This window comes from Polistes fuscatus, unplaced genomic scaffold (assembly GCF_010416935.1).
Source record: "Polistes fuscatus isolate 324 unplaced genomic scaffold, CU_Pfus_HIC Scaffold5, whole genome shotgun sequence".
NCBI lineage: Eukaryota > Metazoa > Arthropoda > Insecta > Hymenoptera > Vespidae > Polistes > Polistes fuscatus.
In genome coordinates this window covers 11897996-11918511 of record NW_025113129.1, presented here as the reverse complement: position 1 = coordinate 11918511, position 20516 = coordinate 11897996, and the positions used below count along the sequence as shown (strand labels likewise).

At 30.8% G+C, this 20516-nt stretch overlaps 5 protein-coding genes across 24 annotated transcripts in view; 1 reads left to right on the top strand and 4 right to left on the bottom strand.

The window, feature by feature from the left end:
- Window positions 1-1224: 1224 nt before the first annotated feature.
- Window positions 1225-4054, bottom strand: LOC122522340 (ELL-associated factor 2). Of its 6 annotated transcripts, none has more exons than XM_043643380.1 (8): window positions 3870-4054; window positions 3674-3802; window positions 3297-3551; window positions 2960-3191; window positions 2608-2868; window positions 2205-2503; window positions 1709-1873; window positions 1225-1587 (listed from the first exon to the last, which is right to left on the bottom strand). In XM_043643380.1, exons 3-7 carry the CDS (start codon window positions 3445-3447, stop codon window positions 1773-1775), a joined length of 1044 nt encoding a protein of 347 aa, XP_043499315.1. In that variant the 5' UTR covers window positions 3448-3551; window positions 3674-3802; window positions 3870-4054; the 3' UTR covers window positions 1225-1587; window positions 1709-1772. The 6 variants fall into 6 exon arrangements, with proteins under 6 accessions (XP_043499315.1, XP_043499316.1, XP_043499317.1 ...); XM_043643381.1 differs by having other exon boundaries at window positions 3674-3769; XM_043643382.1 differs by lacking the exon at window positions 3870-4054 and having other exon boundaries at window positions 3297-3448; window positions 3537-3551; window positions 3674-3863.
- A 540-nt stretch (window positions 4055-4594) lies between these two features.
- Window positions 4595-9697, top strand: LOC122522339 (GPI ethanolamine phosphate transferase 3). Its single transcript, XM_043643378.1, has 4 exons — window positions 4595-7708; window positions 7784-7954; window positions 8043-8263; window positions 8346-9697. The coding sequence occupies exons 1-4, from the start codon at window positions 5131-5133 to the stop codon at window positions 8538-8540; spliced, it is 3165 nt and encodes a 1054-aa protein (XP_043499313.1). The 5' UTR covers window positions 4595-5130; the 3' UTR covers window positions 8541-9697.
- A 206-nt stretch (window positions 9698-9903) lies between these two features.
- Window positions 9904-12316, bottom strand: LOC122522337. The gene is made up of 3 exons (XM_043643373.1): window positions 11809-12316; window positions 10223-11724; window positions 9904-10053 (listed from the first exon to the last, which is right to left on the bottom strand). Exons 1-3 carry the CDS (start codon window positions 11927-11929, stop codon window positions 9937-9939), a joined length of 1740 nt encoding a protein of 579 aa, XP_043499308.1. The 5' UTR covers window positions 11930-12316; the 3' UTR covers window positions 9904-9936.
- Window positions 12317-12449: 133 nt separating this feature from the next.
- Window positions 12450-17121, bottom strand: LOC122522338 (solute carrier family 35 member F2-like). 3 transcript variants are annotated; one of them, XM_043643374.1, is made up of 9 exons: window positions 16762-17121; window positions 16153-16262; window positions 15809-16002; window positions 15464-15626; window positions 15172-15328; window positions 14859-15069; window positions 14532-14659; window positions 14012-14222; window positions 12450-13843 (listed from the first exon to the last, which is right to left on the bottom strand). In XM_043643374.1, exons 1-9 carry the CDS (start codon window positions 16881-16883, stop codon window positions 13808-13810), a joined length of 1332 nt encoding a protein of 443 aa, XP_043499309.1. In that variant the 5' UTR covers window positions 16884-17121; the 3' UTR covers window positions 12450-13807. The 3 variants fall into 3 exon arrangements, with proteins under 3 accessions (XP_043499309.1, XP_043499311.1, XP_043499312.1); XM_043643376.1 differs by having other exon boundaries at window positions 14012-14207; XM_043643377.1 differs by lacking the exon at window positions 16762-17121 and having other exon boundaries at window positions 15809-16006; window positions 16153-16242.
- A 188-nt stretch (window positions 17122-17309) lies between these two features.
- The window catches only part of LOC122522335 (ryanodine receptor), a 36389-nt gene continuing 33182 nt past the window's right edge, over window positions 17310-20516 (bottom strand). For all 13 annotated transcript variants that reach the window (XM_043643361.1, XM_043643369.1, XM_043643370.1 and 10 more), the window contains 7 exons: window positions 20097-20378; window positions 19719-20005; window positions 19565-19625; window positions 19186-19464; window positions 18932-19088; window positions 18694-18859; window positions 17310-18598 (listed from right to left, as the gene is read on the bottom strand). In XM_043643361.1, the coding sequence (XP_043499296.1) occupies window positions 18436-18598; window positions 18694-18859; window positions 18932-19088; window positions 19186-19464; window positions 19565-19625; window positions 19719-20005; window positions 20097-20378 (1395 nt within the window). In that variant the 3' untranslated portion in view covers window positions 17310-18435. The remainder of the gene's footprint in view (window positions 18599-18693; window positions 18860-18931; window positions 19089-19185; window positions 19465-19564; window positions 19626-19718; window positions 20006-20096; window positions 20379-20516) is intronic.

Below are 20516 nucleotides of genomic sequence, written 5' to 3'. Positions count from 1 at the left end.
AAGAAAAAATAATAATTATCGTCGGAGCGCGTGAGGAGAACGAATCGTTAAAAGTGATTTTGTAATACACTTCTTATAAGTTGTAGCTGCCATATCCAGTTAAAATACTAGGTGCGTTAAGTGATAATCTAACCGATGACTGTTACGATGATAATTATTGGTGGACGGTGATAAATGAAAATTACGCGACGATTACGAAACGGTGATGGTAAACTGATAACGATTATAGTTATGATGGCGATGATATAAAGAATACGACGACGATAAGGACAATGATGATTTAAGATAATAATCGTGATGATCCTGCGTGCTTCTATAGTGTGCGTGTCCGTGAACGTGGGTGAGTCATGTTAAGATGTGACGACGGGTCTAAAGAAAACAATAACGGTTCATTAAAATTATATAATTATAAATAAGAGGAAGAGACGAAGAGTATTATAAACGCGTTGTTAATTGAATTAATAAAACTAGCCCAAAGTATCGAAGTTTTCATTTCATTCGATATTACAGTGACCCTTCTCCCTCCTTATAGGATAAAAAATAATTCTAAACGTATCCTTGTTACCTGTGTGATATAATGAATATTAAATTAGAGATATAGATCATTTATTACTTAAATGCTACGATGAAAATAAAATGAATAGGAATCCTTTGATATAAATGATCTATAGACAATTTTATTAACAAGTTTTTATTCCTATTACGCATAGATGGATGATGTTTCTATTAAATCATGGTATTTAAGATTACATGTAGTATTTAAATAACATTAATTATTTAACATTTTTACAACCTAACTATACTTTTTTTTTAAATTTACATACAGAATTTACTTAAAAGGCAAAATGTTGTTAAACAAAAATATTTAACCCTTTCGGTACGAACGTTTTTTCCACCGTGATATTCTCATTGCGACAAAGATGCACATATTACACGATGACGCCCACGTTAGTGCCCAAATTCACGCTTTATTGCAAAACTCATTTTTAATCAGACTTTAGAATAAACATCTTAATAAACACAATAAGCAATAATAATTTTTATTAATTATTATTATTATTAATTATATATATTATATATATATGTACAGAGATACGAGATATATATATAATTTAATAATATATATAATTTTTATTAATTATAATTATTATTAATTATATATAGTAATTAAATAATGCAATAAAAGAAAACAAGGAGTTAAAATATAATAATTTTTAATAATAGTACTAGTACTCTCTGTATTGCATGTCCAAAGAAAGGTGCAGAGTACAATAACTTTGGTCGCTAGTCATACATCAATTGCATTTTATGAAAAACAACCGTAGTAGATTTAAAAAGAGTTAATAAATATATTATATTTAAATTACTTTAGAATTGATTCGTGTTACAGTATTTACTGTATTCAAGATTATGCGTGAAATAAAATTTGATTGCCTTTTTTTTAATAATTATTATAAGATTAAATATCTAAATTTGCATATTATTCTATTATATTTATAGGATTATATTCTTCAATCTGTTTTTTTTATAAATATATCCATTGATTAGAAAATTCACCATAATAAGTAATCTCACAAACGTATAATTCTGAAACCAACACCAAAGTTTAAAGATTACATTTAACATTATTAAAGCATTTTTTTAAAGCATACATTCTAGCAATAATTCAACATATTGTATTATAAATAATAAATACTAATATATTTACCTCATATATATTTTCCATTAAGATCACATTTTAATCGTTTCTAAGATTTTAACAAATTAATTTATTAATCACTATCAGATTCTGATTCTGATAGCTGTAAATCCTCATTTAATAAATTATTTGGCATTAGTGAAGTTGGTGATAAAGTTGTATTATTATGATGACCTGAAAACAAAAATGTTTCATTATTGCATTAATTGCCAAGCCAGATTTGCATGATACTCTTATATAGTTTAAATTATAATTTTCAATTGTTAAATAGAAACCCTTAATGTAAGTGATCTATAAACTATTTTATTAGAACATTTTTATTTTAATTATGCATAGATGAATGAAATTTCTATTAAATCATAGTATATAAGATTATATGTGATTTTTAGTTGTCGATATTTACTTTATATTATTCATATTTCTCATACTTGGGCCATAGAGAGTATTATGAATCTCACACAGTGTTATAACTCAAGAGTGTATTAAATAATGTATTAAAACTTACCATTAGTCACCGTTGATGCAGGAGCACTTCCAGTATCAGAATCACTATCTGAACTATCTGAGCTTGAACTTCCAGAACTTGAATCGCTAAGAGGCGGCATTGCTGACATTGATGGCATTGATGGCACGGCTGATGTTGGTGGGACTACTGATGTTGGTGGGACTACTGATGTTGGTGGCACTGTTGACGTTGGTGGCATTGGTGGCATTGGTGGCATCATAAGAAAATCATCATTTTCTGAACTAATCATAGGAAGGCTAGCCAAAGTTGACTGCGTTGTCGATGATTGCATTGGAAAACTGTTAAATTACATAAATAAAAAATTATTTAAATATAGATATAACAAACAAAATTCATTCTTTTCTAATATTATAATAATTAGTACTTATATATTAGTTAATACCTATCAGACGTTGGATTTGGTGGACTTTTTCTATGATATGGTGATATTCGAGAACTGCTTTGCTTTGAATGTAATGGCATAACACGATCCTTTTTCTTGCGATTCATAACTCTTGACTTATTAAGAAGCTTGTTATGCGTAGGACTTTTCTTTGTTTCCACAGGTGTAATCGGTCTATTATTATTATTAATACTACTACTACTAATACTACTACTATTTGTGGTAGAAGTTCCCAAATGCAATTGAGACTTTGGTTCTGTTCTAAAAAACGTAAAGATTAATAGAGACAATTAATAAGGATTTATAAAATAGAAAAGATTTCAAGTTAAAAAGTAATCTAGTAAAGTCATACCGAGTTTTCTTAACTTGAATATTAGCAGATAATTTTTCTAAAGTTATTTCTCCTGTTTTTCTGTCAATAATAAGAACACACTCTTTATGGTGAGGCCTTTGAGAGCCTTTGAATACCGTATGAGGAATACCAGCTCCGTCTAAATGTGGAACAGTAACCATCATAGTATTATTCGTTCCAACATCTACTCTTGCCATTTTAGACACATCTACACTCGCTGGTTTAAAATCATCTTAAAAATGAAAACGAAATTTGCATAAATATAAAGAGAATTATATATAAAATGAACAGAGCGAAAAAGAATTATGGAAAGTAGAATAAACAGATAATCACTTACATTTAAGCGTATGGAATGCTGTTGACTTGTTATTAGTAAAAGAAGGTCCTAATTTCAATTCTCGAACTTCAGGACCTAAACCAAGTCGTTCAGCCATGCTGAATCTATCAGATTGAGAATTACGATCAGCAATACGGGATGCAGTCTTCATTCTAATCAGTATAATCAGTATAATCAGTCTTGTTAGATACCACAGAGATATTTATTATAACACCATTTACAGATCACTAATCATCGTACCGTATGCATCAAACACTGTTGTGGTAAAATATGGTAGAAAATAAACGCAGTACGTTAGTATGAATTTTGATCAAATTTCACTTTTGAATGTTTAGAATGTGATAAAATGGAGATTCAATATAATAAAATATTCTTACATAAAATACGATGACTTGAATAATGAGATAAACAGGAAGAAAATCAAATCCTTTCTTCTACTCTTCTAATTTGACTTCACACAAGATCCCATTGACCTAATTTTATGGCAAATTAACCAATCAGCAAAACTGGAAAGTTTTTACTAAAAGTAACACTGCCTTAGAAAGAACTCTAACGTAGTATAAATTATAATACCATGTATGAACATAATGAACAATCCACTTCCGTTATTCCAAATAATTCAATTGGTTATGAACAATGAAAATAAAATTTCTTATTCGCTTATGGCGACCAATAAACAGATGTCACATCGCAGCAAACTCCAGGCATTAAATAAAGCTATCCGATTAATCACGAAACGTCAGTGCTTTTATTTGATATTTCGTTGTTGGTACCAATGTGGTAGTAACACGTTGCTCTACAACAATGCGGATTTCCAATTACAGAAATGAAAAAGATTCGAATAAATTCTCTTATATTTATCTAAAAGAAAGAAATTTGTATTTTACAAATTGTTATTTTATAACTTTAATGCTTTACAATTATATTGTTATGATATTACGAATCTCTTAAAAATTACGACATTGTCGTAAGAAAATAATGCAATATCGCAATGGAACGATTCGAGCGCCAAATTTGAAATAATTTATAATTATATTTTTCTTATTTATTAACGAAATAAATATAAATTAATTAAGAGATTCTTGACTTAGAACAAATTATATATTATTAAAAAAATTCATTATCCCCTAATGCTCATATAATTTCTAATTTTATTATTAATCTTTTTGATGTATTAATTGCCAAAATAGTTTATATAATTATCGTTTATTATTATTTATTATTTCCGAGAAATGATTGAGTTACAATTTGTAGTTAATCGAGTATTATATTCCTGAATATTCTCTCTTTTAATTAAATCAACATATTAGGATATCTTGTAATAGATTAAATTTCTTACTAGCAGTTTCTAGTCAGCTAGTCAGTTTCAATATTGTTCATTTATAATGGCGGATCGTTGTTCCCCTTCCATGTTTTGTAACACACCCCTCATGTTTGTGTCACATCCCTGTATTTCTAAGTCCGTATACTTAACATAAAATTAGTTTTTAACAATCGGGAACAATGAAAATCTAAATTATGAATAGTTTTTATAGAAAGTTATGCGATAATATTGAAAGTATTGTACTGATACATACTTTTATTCGGAAATGAGTGAAATATAAAAAATCGATATTCGTTCATTCATGCTGATTCCTAAATAAGTTAATCATCGTTAAATTTAATCCAAGTAAAATTCATGTTAAGTTTGAGTGTTCTTAGAAATAATGTGTTAAAAACAATGTGGTTGATAAATTGGATGGTACTCGTGGATTAGTAGATGAAACATTATGCAGACTTCTTTGAAGATTTATAAATATCAATAAAGTAATAATACTATTGGAATTTCGTCAAAATGAAAAAATTATGGGCTTACATTTTATTTAAAGTATGGATGTCTTATTTGATGACAGCCGGACTTTTAGTGTTTACCAGTGGTTTTCTTCTTAATCGAGTATCTAGACCAGAACGGGCAGAATGCAGGTCTTGCACAGCATCTGAAGATTGTAATACAAATAATATATTTAAAGATACGCAGCATGCTGCTACAATTTGTTTAGAACCCAAAGCTAGAGTCGTGCTCCTTGTAGTCGATGCCTTAAAATATGAATTTGCTACTTGGTATAACGACAATGCTTCAATGACATCCTATCATCGTAATAAATTACCAATAATTCATGAACTCTTAGAAAAAAAGCCTTTGTATACTCGTTTGTATAAATTCATAGCAGATCCCCCAACAACAACGATGCAACGTCTTCAAGGTCTTACTGCAGGATCTTTACCTACATTCATAGATATCGGTTCAAATTTTGCTTCCGGAACTATTGGCGAGGACAATCTTATTGAACAAACTGTTAGTAAGGGTGTTATTTTTATGGGCGATGATACTTGGACTAATTTATTTCCTGGAAAATTTAAACGCCAGTTTCCTTCTCCGTCATTTAATGTATGGGATCTTGATACTGTTGACCGGGAAGTCAGATATAGAATTTTCTTTGAAATGAAAAAGAATGACTGGTCATTACTTGTAGCGCATATTCTTGGAATTGATCATTGTGGACATAAACATGGTTCGCAGCATCCAGAGATGACTAGAAAATTAAATGATACTAACAACCTTATAAAAGAGATTATTGATTTTCTTGATAAAGATACAATATTATTTGTTGTTGGAGATCATGGTATGACGGAGAGTGGAGATCACGGTGGAGATAGTCCTAATGAAACGGAGGCTGCTATGTTTGTATATTCAACTATTCCTCTTCTGCATCAGGATTTAATTAAAAGAACTGAAAGTGTAAATCAGATCGATCTTGTTCCAACATTAGCATCAATTCTTGGAATACCTGTACCATTTTCTAATTTAGGATCTCTAATATTAAACTCTTTACCAGGGAATCAAAATCCAAAAAATTATTCGCTAGATCAATTATCATATCCATTGCATAGTCTCTGGAGGAATATTGTTCAGACAAAAAATTATATAGATGTCTATGCTGCTGATACAAAATCGTTTACTAAAGTTCAGTTACAAAGATTAGAAGATATGTTTACATTTCTATCCGGTCAAATAGATAGTATAAATAATTTAGATGAATTTGAACATTTTATAGAAAATTCTAAACATTACTTTAAGGAACTTAAAGACATATGTTCAGAAGTTTGGGTACAATTTGATTCTAAATTAATGTCAAAAGGATTAATTTTAATGTTTTGTACTTTATTCTTTTTTTACTTGATTATAAATGGTATTCCTGAAAATCGTATGTCTACAATACTTGATTCTTCATTTTTGAATTGCTCAATGTTAATAAATTTAGCAACCGTTATGACAGTTATCTTCTTGTTCTATTTAGATATTATTACAGATTTAAAAAACACTATATTTGTGGCCACTGGAGCAGTTTCTATTTTACTTTTACTTGCATTAATTATTCCAAATTGGGATGTAATTTCTATGAATTTTTATAATTACAGTAAATTTAATGTATTGACTTTTTTAAGTAAAATAATACTCTTATTAACTTTTTGTGGTTTATTTTCTAATAGTTATATTGTTGAAGAAGATAATGTATTATCTTTTCTATTAGTTACATTAATTTGTTTACTTGTTTATAATGCAAGAGAAAAAAATGAAAAAAGAATAAAGACATTTTCCAAGCAATCGGAAAAATCAAATTCTAAAACAATTATAATCATCATTGTATTCTTAGCTTGTGTTTCTATCAGATTATCATATTATTTTTGGCAATGTCGTGAAGAACACCAAGATCGTACTTGTTCCATGTCTGCGAGTAATAAAATTGGTTCTTTCATGCCACAAAATATAGAACGTAGTTTATTAGTCGTCACTTTATTTGTGCTTGCATCGTATATTACAATTGTTAGAATTTGGCTGCGGAATTGTGGAAACTTGACAGGCTTTTCGCTTAGCATTATTGTAGGGCAATATTGTCCAGTGATTAGTGGTGTTTGCATTGGATGTTATTGGGTTTTACAAAGACTTCCAAAATTATCTAAAATGAAATTATCTCTTTCTTGGCAAATGAATGCATTACCAAATATGGTGTATGTGATATGTTTATTCTCTATATTTATCCTCTATTATCGGCCACTTAATGTATACTTATTACCAAAAAAGAAAGAATCAATAAATATTTATCAACGGGAAAATATAATTCCCCAATTGTTTGAAAAAATAAAGGAATCGGTATGTCAAAAAGAAACGAATATAGACGAAACTCCAGTTGTTTATGGTTTAGGTACAGTGTACAGTGCTGCATTTATTTCACTGAACACTTTTCTTACACTGTTATACTCTTTATTGTTAGGTGATATGTTATCTCCTAGTACCTTTTTAATGTTTATCACATGTATCTCAGTTTTGAGTTTATCTGCTTTGGAGAGGTATAACCATGCAACCAGTGCCTGTGAGTATTTGGGAATATGTTATGCTAATGTAATTACTAGTCTTTCATAGTATATTATTTCTGTGTTATAAACAGCTGATCTTGTCAATGTACCTACCTCAACAATTCTTTGCTGGTTTCTGATAGCAGAATACTTCTTTTATGGAACTGGTCACCAAGCATCATTCCCTAAAATTCAATGGGATGCTGCTTTTGTGGGAACAGGTGGCCATTTTCATGGAAATTTATTACCAGCAATTCTTATTGGTAAATCTTAATTAATTTTAATCTTAATTTAATTTTTTACCTGTCTTTCAATTCTAAATATTAAAAAACATAATGTCTGTGTACATAGGGATCAATACATTTGGATCACACATTATATTGGGAGCAATGTTACCTCTATTAGTGATTGTTCCATTTACGCTATACCTCATATTCCCAAACTTGTGTAAAAATAAACTTTTTGAAGATAACATGAAAAGAGGTGAACTTGTATTATATGAACAGGAATCTTTTTTCCATGGGGCTATATTTTCTGCCTCAGGAAAGTATATAATGCTTCATGGAATCAGAGTAAGTTGTTATATTATTAATAATTTGATATTAATATTTGAGTAAGATTTTTGTTTGATTTGTTTAATTACAAATTTTTCAGACTTTTGGTTCCATGCTTTCTGCAACAATTCACTGCCGACATTTAATGGTTTGGAAAATTTTTGCACCAAAGTTAATATTTCAAGGTTTAGGATTTTTAGTAACCTTATGCAGTGTATTGGCATCACTTTATATGGTATTAAGAATTGATCGACAAGTTGAACGATTAATAAATCGCATCATAAAACATAGGTGATAATATTTGAAGAAAATACTGTACAATTTGATAATAAAAGGTTCAGAAGTTTGTCTTTCTATGCAAACTGATAAAATTTGAGCATATGAGGAGACAATAAATAAAAAATTGTCTAAATTTCTGAAAGAAGGTATACCTTCATAGCTTTGTACAATAAAAAGTACTATATAGTTCAAACATATACATATATATATATATAATAAACATTGTTGAAAATTGTATATACCTGCCAGAGTGAGAAGTATATTACTAAGTATTAAATATTAACAAGGTATAGGTTTTGTATTTAAAAATTTGACTCACTAACAATTATTGATAATTCTCAATGATCTAACTTACTTGAATGCATAACAAATTGAAGTTTCTCTTCTAATGTATACGTTAAAAATAGAAAAAGAAGAAAATATTCAAATAAGCAAATAATATATATTAAATTTTGATTATATGTATATTATTGAACTTTGATATAGCGATACTAGATCGGGGTAGTTAATGTGATAATTTTGTAGAGTTAATAAGTAATGATTAAAAAAGAAAAGTGAAATTGCCTTTAGATAAGATTATAAGTATTTAAATACTTCATATTGCTCTGAAAAGCGCACGAATGTATTTTAGCTACGGAAAAATCTAAAACAGAAAAACTTGTGATCAAACTACAGTCAGTCATATGTTTAGTGCAATCTTTTAGATTAATTTATCTTTAATTTCTATAGATAAATTCTATGCAGAATTATGTATACGTTATGTGTACTTACCAGTACTGCCAATATTTCTAAAAATTTTCTACGAAGTTGTAATTAAGCTATATTAATAAGAACTTCAAAACATCTGTCATAAGTCACGGTGCTTCCTAACACATTAACGCTACCCTGCGTGCAATGCATTGCTGATTGCAGAATAACGTAACAATGCACTTGATGCAGGATTGTGTTTATGTGTGTGTTATTATGCCCTAGAGTCATAAAATGTAGTCATCAGAAGTTACTCTTATGACACAAGCTATTTGTGATGAGCGATAAAAAATAAGAAAAGTATGCAACGAAAACTTCTTGCATACATACTTCAGGGAAATAATAAAAATTAAGTAAACTTTAATACTTCACATATACCTGCAGATAATATTCATTGTTAATAAAAATTCAACTATCTATACGACATTTTTTTTGTTAACATAACATTATTCTTATCTTTATTATTTCATAAATATTGTTGTGATCGACTAACAAAGTTTAAATAATTATTACAATGAAATAATTAATTAAGTCTGCCGGTTGTATTTCTTAATTGTTTTTAAAGAATTTTATTTATAGAATCGAAATCTTCTACACGATTTAATTTTAACTTAGTATTTCGAATTTTGAGATATAATAATATATTAATCAATTTTTGAAATTACTTAAAAATAATGATGATGATGACGATGCTTGCCTTCCTTGCGTTTGTTCATAATATAATCCATCCACTTAACATATTTTTTAAATTTCTCTATATTTTCTCTTTGCCCATCAATATCCTATGACATACGAATAACACGTTCATTTGTATTGCATATATATGAAAAATTACTCGATCATTGCTTCATTATAAAATTCATATCTTTTTATATTTTGAATCCCATTAATTAAATAGATCCAAATATTATTATGATCATAATATTACATAAAGACAAATGGTGAACTTACGTAATCGAAATCGGTATTTTCCTTATCATATTTCTGTGAAAATTCCGCGGATTGGCTCAGATCCGATTTATCTTGTGGATAATTAAAATTATTTCCTGTTCGTGAAGGATATTGAAAATTATTTGCAGGAGCGTGTCGTTTAGCAACGGTATGTGTACTCTCCGGATAAGCAACCCAAAATGAAGTTGCGCTTGGTGTCGATCGAGCTAATTTTTTGCCAGCACCTTTCGATGCAGCTGCTGGATATTGAATACTTTGTGCTAAACTTTGCTTAATGACATCCAACAGAGATTGATTCAACAAATTATCGTCGACAGGTGCCAAAGGTTCGTCGATGAGATTCGACGGTTGAACATCACTTTGTGTGTTCAGTTCGGACTTCACGGTTTCTAAAATATTTGCTGATACATTTTTTTGCAATTCTAGCAACATATCGAACATTTGATCAAGAAACTGCATTTTTTGCTTGTAAAGTAACATCGTATCTGCTGTTGGCTTCATCCACATGCTTGGTAGAAATGGTTTCTTTGGTACCATCGACGAAGACACGCTCGAAGATTTCTGATAAGCTATCGTATCGTTTAGAATTGAGATCATTTCGTCCTTCAAACTACTCAATTGCATTAGTATCGAATCTACGAAAGCATCTTTAGCAGCGAGTATTGAAGATACATCCTCGATCGATCTTGCAACTCTCGGAGCAGAAATTGGAGATGAAGTTTCGTCCTCGGCATTAGTCTTGTTCAATGTTAAATTCTCGAATAATTTATCCAAAAAGGAGGATATCTTGTCGTTGTATTCCGTTGGATCGGCAAACGGAGAGCTTGGAATCCAAAATTCAGGTGGTACGATTGTACTCTTTGGTGTCGTTTCGGCAAAAGTTGGAGCAGCGGTAGTGGTTGCAAGATTTTTAAATAGTGCGTCCAAAAAGGAATATTTTTTGTCTATGAACACCGATGGATCTACAGCAAATGGAGAAAACATTCCTGGAAGATATTCCTTTACCTTTAACTTGTCAAGATTAATCTTGTCTTCGGGTGTTTCACTTTCTTCCGGTTTCGAATCGTTATCGCTCGTAGATGAATTGGAATCTTTTACTTCAGTTTTATCACTAGACGCTGTATCTTTCGATGAAGGTTCCGGATCGTTTGCGAGCAAGGTCGTACTTCTCTTAGTTTCCTGTGACGGTAGTAGCGGAGATTTAAATTTCGAAACTCCGTACAGTTGAGCAATGTCATTTAACTTCGTCTCAGCGGAATCGCTTTGATCATCCACCGTAGGATATTGCAAAAAACTGCTTGGTAATAACTTGGAATTATCCGCAGACAAGGGAGCTGTACCGATTCCACCGAAGAGATTGCTCAATAAATCAGTCTTTTTAGAAATCATATCTTTAGGATCAACGAATTTTGGAAAGAACGGCGACTTGGACATGTACGGTATGCTTATGGTGCTAAATCCAGATACACCAGGTACAGGTGGTCCAAGTGACCTCGAATAAACTAAAGTTTAAGGTAACAATTAATTTTTTTCGAAATGGAGACGAGAAATTTCACAAATATATACACACATATATATATATTTACCTGATTTCGAAGCAAAGCTTGCCCATGGTGCCGAAGGTGGAATTACTTTGGACGTTACGTTGTTCAACGTAACAAATAAAAAGCAAGAGAGTATTGATAGAACTACTGATTGTCGCGACATGGCTCTATAAAATGATTCGATCTTCGTTAAGATAGCTATATTTAAAGGGTTCACAGATCGATAATATTTGCAAAGTATTAAGGATTACGATCTAATTAGAATAATCTCTTTTTTATTGTACATACGTTGGTATAATGTGTATGTAAATATATACCTACGTACTACATACGGATTATAATTAGTCGATAAGACTTTCCTTTCAAACGGAGAGAAGTGCACTTGTCTTCTTACGATTTCATTCTCATAAGCTGGTATTTTAAGAGTTATGCATATATTATATTTAGTAAAGCTTTCTCCGCTGAACGTAAGTCTCATTTATCGTACCATTTGTTAATTTACATTTTCGATCTATATTTATTCCATCCAGACTGTAGGCGGAATGACAAATTTGTCATTATTTTTTCAACGCCCAGGACAAAATTTAGAGAGACAGGATTAAATAGTTTTATGAAATTACTTTTGAATAAAACTAATTATAAGAATAAAACAAATAAGGATTGATAAATAAATTGTAGATTAATTGACCATGTTATTCGCTTTATTGATTTTTCGATGGACTTGTAACAAAACTTTTTGATAGTTTAACCATATCGAGAATAACGAATGCTTAATGCATTTAAAGATATTATATTCATTAATTATATAGAATATTAATATATAAACACTTAACTGTACATAATGTATGCTTGAAATAATAATACCGGTTTCTACAAATGTTCACTAATAAGGAAAAAGAACAGAAAGATAGAATTGAGACAAATTTACATTATTAAATAATAAAAATTGAAACAGTGATAAAGTTAAACATCTAAATATTAGTCCCCCCACTTCTACTAAAAATAATAATGTATCAAGATATTTGGCACGCACATCTCTTTGAGATGATTCCCTCTTTTTAATCTCATTAAAAAGAATTTCGAGAATACACTCGTGATTAATGTAAAGTCTAAATGACAATAATGAATGTTTTTTAATAGATATTCTTAATCGTTAAGCCTTAATTATTTACCCTAAAAATTATAAACCGTCGAATCTTTTTCGGAGAAAGATCCAATCGGCTCATATCTTCGTTTACTTGTACCCATTGTCAAGAAATATTTTGTGACATATTTATATATGTATATATACATATATATTTGTATAATATATATATATATACATATATATATTTACGTGTATATAGATACGCACAACCGAATTAAGACTAATGTAGAAAAATGACTCGTAAAGTATCATCGTATCACTTTTTTTTTGTTTTCTAACTAATTGTAAGATAAGAAATGTTGATCAAAATGTCATGACAACAGTGTCGACAATATTATTCATAATTTTATCGTTATCTACCGTTTTGTTTTGTTCTCTATTACCCTTAAATTCGTGTACTATTCTAAAGGCAGGAGCATGCAAAAATTAGCCACCGACATAGGCCAGCAACCGTAAGCGTTTCAAATAGAACATAATCGCTCGTGCTGCCGATATTGTCATTATGGGATCGTCAATAATTAGAGAAAATCGTGCGTCGTGAATAAGGAATAAAGTGAAAATTAATGATACTCCTCCAAAGAGGAATGATCATCTTCTTTTGGTTGGTCTTTGGAGGAAATATATATATACATATATATACTTCTATCCAAAAAATGTAATATAAATGGTACTATTACGATTGTTAACTATTATTCCGATATATAAACATTCTTTCGTATTTAATTTTTTATTCTTTCCTTTTTTTATTTATTTACTTGTTTTTTTTTTTCTTTCGTCTTATCTTTGAGTATCCCCGTATTGTATCTTCGAGTATCTTCTTTACGTCCCATACGAAGTAGTTGCCTTCGAACTTAAATTCTATTTTATCTAGGCAGTTGTTTCCAATTTACCTTGTTAATTACAGGCAGGACCGCTGTTCCCGTTATTAGCCTAAAATGATCCATTCAATAATATGTGAGATTAAAAATGAACATTTGATATCGAAGATATGTGTAAATTAGATAACGATTTTTTTTTTTTATTTTTATAATAACGTAAGGATTGAAATGCATTGGATAAGTGAATATATCTTATTCGTCATATCGATCCAAACGCTACCTTTAGATTTGCTTGACTACCGTAGAACGATGTAAAAGCTGTGTCGGAACTGACGCTAAGGGGTAAACTCGTTGCATCAATCGTTTCTCTCTCGCTACCAAGAGTGGACGCTCTTATGTCAAGAGTACCGCTCACTGCTGACATACCGGAGCTCGTTGCCATTTCCACTTCACCCACATCGCCGTGCGACATGTGTCTTAAAATTATATCACTTTAATCGACGCTCGGTCAATTATTTGCCAACATTTTACAATCCTTATTTCTTATTGCTAATTATTATTATTAATATTATTATTATTATTATTATTATTATTATTATTATATTCCTAAATCCTAAATCAATTTCACTTACCCTACGATTCTCGATAATAAAAAATTATTTTAATTATATTATTATTATTATATTATTATACAATAGAACTTCGATGATTTTAAATTAAATTAAGATAAAATAAAAATATGATTACGTTGAAATTTAAAAAAAAGAAAAAAAGAAAAATGAGTAAACGTTGAACTCTACCTGTAATCTGGAGCAGGGAGCTCGATGTGTTGCCTTCGTGAGTTCGATGACATCGGTGTCCTCTTTATGGCATAAATATATATGCCTGTCATTATGAGCGTGTAGGAGACAAAATACAAGGCGTGAAACTGGAACAAAGCAAACAACGTTCGTTCTCTCTCTCTCTCTCTCTCTCTTTCTCTCGGTTTTCTAACCACATGCATTATTCGTGCAAAGGGTCATATTGTGTTTATTAATTATTCGTGTAGATCATAAATTTGAGTAAATAGGATGTCGTAATTTTTTCCTTTCGTTCTTTTTTTTTTTTTTTTGATTAAATTATTTTACCTTATATTGATGTATCAGCATGCCTGATAAAATGTTGAAGGAATCGGCAGTTAAAAGAGCCAATTGCAATGCCGTTGCACCGGATTCATCTAATACGACAGGAACGAGTGAGAAAAATACGAATTGTATGATGCAGTAAGTCATCAAGAACGTAATGACGTGTACGTTGTCCCACTGAAACGATTCGATTTGAAGTCTTTCAAGGATGGCTCTAAAAAATCAAAGGGATTTGACGGAAAAATACATAGATGAAAGATTAATTGATCGTCATATCGATAGGAGAAATCTAAAGGAGACAATGACATTGACTTACATTTGCATACAACTCAATATCGTCCCGAAGAAACCAATCATACCCAAGTACTCGATAATATCGACCGTTTTAACAGCCAATTCTTGAAGTACCGTAGTTATCGAGAACAAAACGGCACCACCGAGACAAAGCATGTCGCCGACTAATTGATTTTTACCTTTGCATATAAATTCATGATAAACGTAATATCGATGATTTCTTTTTTTCTCTTATAAAGATCGACAAGAAGTTAAGATATAAACGATAATCAAATTATATGATACGATGATTTTGATATTTTGTCAATAATTACCGGTGGATGCTGGATCCTTATTGTCGTGAATTCCCGCCCAAACTAAACATCCTACACCCATCAGACATATGGAAACACCAACGATGTGAACCATCCTGTATCTTACTCCGAGAACTAAACACGAAAGTGCCAATGCCACTGGTATAGCCACGCAATCGAGTAACTGAAAAAATTTCAACGAATTTTTAATACGAATAGAGTTAATATTTTGTATTCATTTCATTAAATTCGATAAACCAGAATATTGATATAAGTTGGGTTCTTCAATAAAAATATTATCCACGAGAGGGAAAGGATAACCGTTGTCCTGGAAAATTGATCAATTTAAAGAGATACTTAGTTTACCTGTATACTGGCGAGGCTGGTGAACCGATGGGAAGATGTAATAAGCGTGCACGCTTCAACATCTATGAGCGCTAACAATAAGTACCTCCAACCACGAGCTTTTATAACAGATATTAAACCATTTCCAACACCCCTACAGGACATCCACGTTGTGTATACTAAGCACATCATAGCGTAGTGCGGCAAATTTTGTCCTGTCTCGGAAAAAGAAATCTTCCTTGATTCTTGAAAATCATCGTAAATGACAATAACGACTCATTCGAATAAATCAACTATGGGGCATCGTTCCGATTTCTAATATATTTTTCTTTTTCTTTTTCTATATTTTCAAACTAACAACTTACCTGTTGGTATTGATAACTGGAAAGTCGTGTTGATGTGATGATTGCATAGTGTCATGGAGCAAAGTATAAATGACAAGAATTGGCCCATTATTATTGCACGCCATACGGCCCTATAAATATAAAAAAAAAAAAAAAAAAAAGTAAATTAATTATTTCGTGAAAATATAAATGATAAATAACAACAGAAGCTGATTTTTAATCGACGATTGCAACCGTTAGCGAAACTATAAAGAAAAAATAAATAAATCCTCGTCGAATATATCGATCAAATGTGCGAAATGATAAAGGAGAAAAACAAAAAGGAAAAAAATAAAAAAAAAAACAAATCTCGTCCGTTCAAACAAAGTGAGAAAAAGAAAGGACGATTTGAAAGAGAAAAAAGAAAAACAGAAAAAGAAAAAAAAAGGGTAGAGTTTGTTTGAAAGAAGATAAAAGCATAAAAAGGCCGACGTTATTATAAATCGTGAAAACACCCGCCACTTTCGTTCCTGGAGCGTATCCCTCCTCACCCCTTTAGCATTAACGTATAGAACACCGGTTAGAGGGTGAGAAGATATCACTGCACCTCTTGACCATTTAATTCCTCGATAATGGATAATTCTCACGTACCAATGTCCAAGTTCGGATATATAATTTTCAATTTTGTCGCAAACTCCGTTCCTGGGCTGCATCGTTGAATTTTGAACACCGTGACGATCGCCCATTGACACTCCCATGCCATGGTGGTGCATCTTCGCCCCGGGCCTTTTAACCGGCGCCTAACAGAAGCGCTTGCGCGACCTCCTTCCCTCCATTTACACAACGAATAACATATATTTCTCTTATTTCAGGGAAAACATCTGGGGGATACGTGTATCGGTTCTCTATTGCTTTTGCGCCGTTGATGACGCCCGATGATGACGACGACTACCATATCTCTTTTTTCATGGGTTTATCTTATTTCTTTTTTTCCCTTTTTGCTTTAAATTTAATTCGACATCGTAAAAAATCATTTTCTCTTTTCTTTTTTTTTTCTTCCTTTTTTTAGTTTTCAATAAATGATTTTGAATAAACCATACATTTTCTGCGCGATTAACATTGCGCGTATCGTTTCGGGTTATTGCGTTTTGTTTTTTTTAATGGCGGGTTGGTAAACGAACGAACACACATACAAGAAATAACGTGCGATAAAGAAGTAGTTCTTTCTTTATTCTTCGAATTTTTATCTTGACGTAGAATTTTATGTACAATATATATATGTGTGTGTGTATGTATCTATATATATATATGTATTGTACATATATGTATTGACATTTACGGACAAACCGTAAAAGAGAATTCAATCATCGATCGTTTCTCAAAAAGGTTTCTTATTTTTTTTGTCTCTTTCTTGCTTTTCTTTCTTTTTTTTTTCTTTCATTTTGATATCTTCGAGAAATACACGCGACTTATGATTTAATGATATAAACTTTAAACGCGATCAACTAACTTACATCCTAAATTGCGTCACACCGCAAACGCTTTTTTTTGTTTTCTCTCACTCCTAATAATAATATTATATTATAATAATAGATTTATATGCACGGATCGTTTTTGGTCGGTTATCGACGTAAGAGAAGAAGGCAATTATAACGCTATGAATATGTTGATTTGTGCAGTCGTTTTTGTATATCTTATATCTTCATTTTTTGTAATCTTTTTTTCTTTTTTTTTTTGCTCGTCTCTTGTCTCGTTTGTCCTTGCTTGTATGTATGTATGTATGTATTTTTTTTTTTTTATATATATCGATCGATACTAAAGTTGTACTGGTCGAAGATTTCCATCATTCGATTAAATTTACTTATCTAAAAAACATGAAATATCTCGCCGAACGTACCGTCTCGTAGCTACGATTACAAAGTTGGAAAAATATGTTGTAACTTTTAATCAACATTCGACGTATTTTTACTTCCTAAATGTTTTCTTTGTGTGTGTGTGTGTGTTAGGTCGCGCGATATAACACAGAATTGTATTTCAGAATTGAATTATGCCACAAACTTTGAATGAAGATATATATATATATATATATATCATACTTCAATGTAAAGTGATATTAAAAATTGAATGAAAATATTAGCAATTTCCAAAAATATATATCATCGAATCTTTTGGCCCACTTGTTAAGAATACAATGTTATTTTGGAAACGCTTGCAAGCCAAAATTTTCTTTTGGGAAGTAGAATTAAGTCGATCGAATTGATCACGTCACGGATGTAAAATATATAACATTAAAAAAAAAACACAAAAAGAAAAAAGATTGCTCATTTATTTCTTCTTAGTTTCTTCTTCTACCGCTTCGTTCTGTTTACGGAAGCAATCACCGACTGGGAAGAAATCCCAACATCTTTGTTGGTACATATTCCAGACGTAAGTTTCTTGACCCGTGTATTCTGTATCTGGTTTGTTGATTAGATGCATCAGGAAGAACCTAATAATAATGTAACGAATTTTATATATTATTGTTAATTAATACAAATCTTTGAAAAAAAAATACAAAGAAAAGTATTGAGACAATAATCTTACATATAATTTGCTAGATTGTGTTCTTGTTGAACGTGAGTGTCGAATCCGTGTGGTACCGTGTCAAAATATTCTTTTCCTAAACCACATATGAAACAATTGCTCTCCATATTCGTTTTGACGTTTTCCAGCTGGTCACGAAGTTCACCAAAAGCGTCGATGATTAAACCTAACAAATTACGATATTAAAATATTTCTAAATAAATATTAATTATAGGCATACGCGTTTTTTTAGAATTACCTTGAATAATAGCGAGAAGAATAACGATGACGAAGAAAAAGAATGTAATGTCAAACATGATACGATAAACTTCATAATCATCGCCATCTGGTTCCCCGATTTCGTCACCGATACCACCACCGGCTCTTACACCTTTGTATAAGTGAAAAACGAAACACTGAAAACAACAAAAATAAATATCATTTAATTTTTTAATTACTTCCCCTGTATCGATACGAACATTTTTAGTACAGATATTTGAATTATTCACATACCGTTAACATGTCGTGACACTTTTTGTCAACTTCGTCGTCTTCCTCTTGAATATAAAATTTTCTAAAGAAATTGAAGGCTATCACGGTATAAATGTATACTACGATTGTTAACAACATTACTGTTAGCACCAATTGTTTTCCGTTGTGCGTTACGGACTGTAAGATAGTTCTCAGTGTTTTGAAACCAACCGCAACGTCGAGCAGATGGGCAGCAAAGAAAAAGTTATTGTAATTTCCCAAAATCGAAAATGTGAAGTACCAGAGACTGTATAGAAATGCCTAAGAAAAAAAGAGAGAATATATTTTTTTAAATTAATATATAACACATTTTATATTCGCGTCGTAAAAATTATTATTTTTCTTTCTAATATTTCCTTACGTTATCTGTGATAGTGACACCAGCTTTCCATACTTGATATCTCCAATCGATATTTACGATACTGTATAAAAAAAAAGATAAAACAAAATAATGATGAGAAATCAAGAAAATAATTTTAAAGATTTATATTATTCGCGACAATATTGGAACTTACAAATGTATCAAACCAGAACCTTCTTCCTCTTGTTGACTGAAAGATGTCTTTTCCATGCCGAGCAAATTACTGATGTAATCGAAATCGTACGTCTCGCTATACTTTTGTCTAACTTTCTTTTTGACGAATTTGTCCCAATAATTAACGGGAAAGGTTTTAGCCGATATTACCATTTTATCCCAATGTGCTTTTATGTCATCCTCCTCGGGACTTTCGGCTATGTACAAACCATCGAACTCGACACGACGGGCAATTTCTTTTTCACGTTTGAATATAGCTAACGGTACCTGTGTATATCACACAAATTATCATTTATAATATTATAATTAAAAGAAACAAGATTAATGATTAAATTCATTTAGATTAATCGATTCGTACTTTAAGATGATAATAAGCTACCAGCATGGCTAAAGAAACGATAGAATGTAATGCAGCCATTAGCCTCATAACGTGTGCCATATAATAAAAATCTTCCGAAACTTCAACGAATTCCATAGGATCTTCCTCTTCCTCTTCGGAATCATTTTCACCGCTACCACTTCCAATTTCTAAACCGCTACCTCCTGAACCAGATGAACCTTCTCCCGACATGTCAGCTAATATATCAGCCATGGCATCCCCACTACCTTCATCGTCGGAATCCCCAGCTAGAGATGTAACCTATAAAAATATCGTATAAAATAAATATCGTACAATATTATATTATTATTATATAATATATAAAATAAATATTATAAAATAAATCGTATAAACAAAAAATCGTAGTCTCATAAATCATAAATTGATATAATATATAAT

Bases quoted from the DNA above. Each gene is read 5' to 3' on its own strand.
- LOC122522339 (XM_043643378.1), top strand. From the start codon at position 5,131: ATGAAAAAATTATGGGCTTACATTTTATTTAAAGTATGGATGTCTTAT. The intron at 7,709-7,783 runs GTGAGTATTTGG...TGTTATAAACAG, and splicing joins TAACCATGCAACCAGTGCCT to CTGATCTTGTCAATGTACCT. The intron at 8,264-8,345 runs GTAAGTTGTTAT...CAAATTTTTCAG, and splicing joins TAATGCTTCATGGAATCAGA to ACTTTTGGTTCCATGCTTTC.
- LOC122522340 (XM_043643380.1), bottom strand. From the start codon at position 3,447: ATGAAGACTGCATCCCGTATTGCTGATCGTAATTCTCAATCTGATAGA. The intron at 3,192-3,296 runs GTAAGTGATTAT...TTCATTTTTAAG, and splicing joins AGCATTCCATACGCTTAAAT to ATGATTTTAAACCAGCGAGT. The intron at 1,874-2,204 runs GTAAGTTTTAAT...TTTTGTTTTCAG, and splicing joins TGCATCAACGGTGACTAATG to GTCATCATAATAATACAACT.
- LOC122522337 (XM_043643373.1), bottom strand. From the start codon at position 11,929: ATGTCGCGACAATCAGTAGTTCTATCAATACTCTCTTGCTTTTTATTT. The intron at 11,725-11,808 runs GTAAATATATAT...CTTAAACTTTAG, and splicing joins AAGCTTTGCTTCGAAATCAG to TTTATTCGAGGTCACTTGGA. The intron at 10,054-10,222 runs GTAAGTTCACCA...CGTATGTCATAG, and splicing joins AAAATACCGATTTCGATTAC to GATATTGATGGGCAAAGAGA.
- LOC122522338 (XM_043643374.1), bottom strand. From the start codon at position 16,883: ATGCACCACCATGGCATGGGAGTGTCAATGGGCGATCGTCACGGTGTT. The intron at 16,003-16,152 runs GTAAGTTGTTAG...TTTCCGAGACAG, and splicing joins CCAGTTATCAATACCAACAG to GACAAAATTTGCCGCACTAC. The intron at 13,844-14,011 runs GTAGCGTTTGGA...GGATCATTTTAG, and splicing joins GTAGTCAAGCAAATCTAAAG to GCTAATAACGGGAACAGCGG.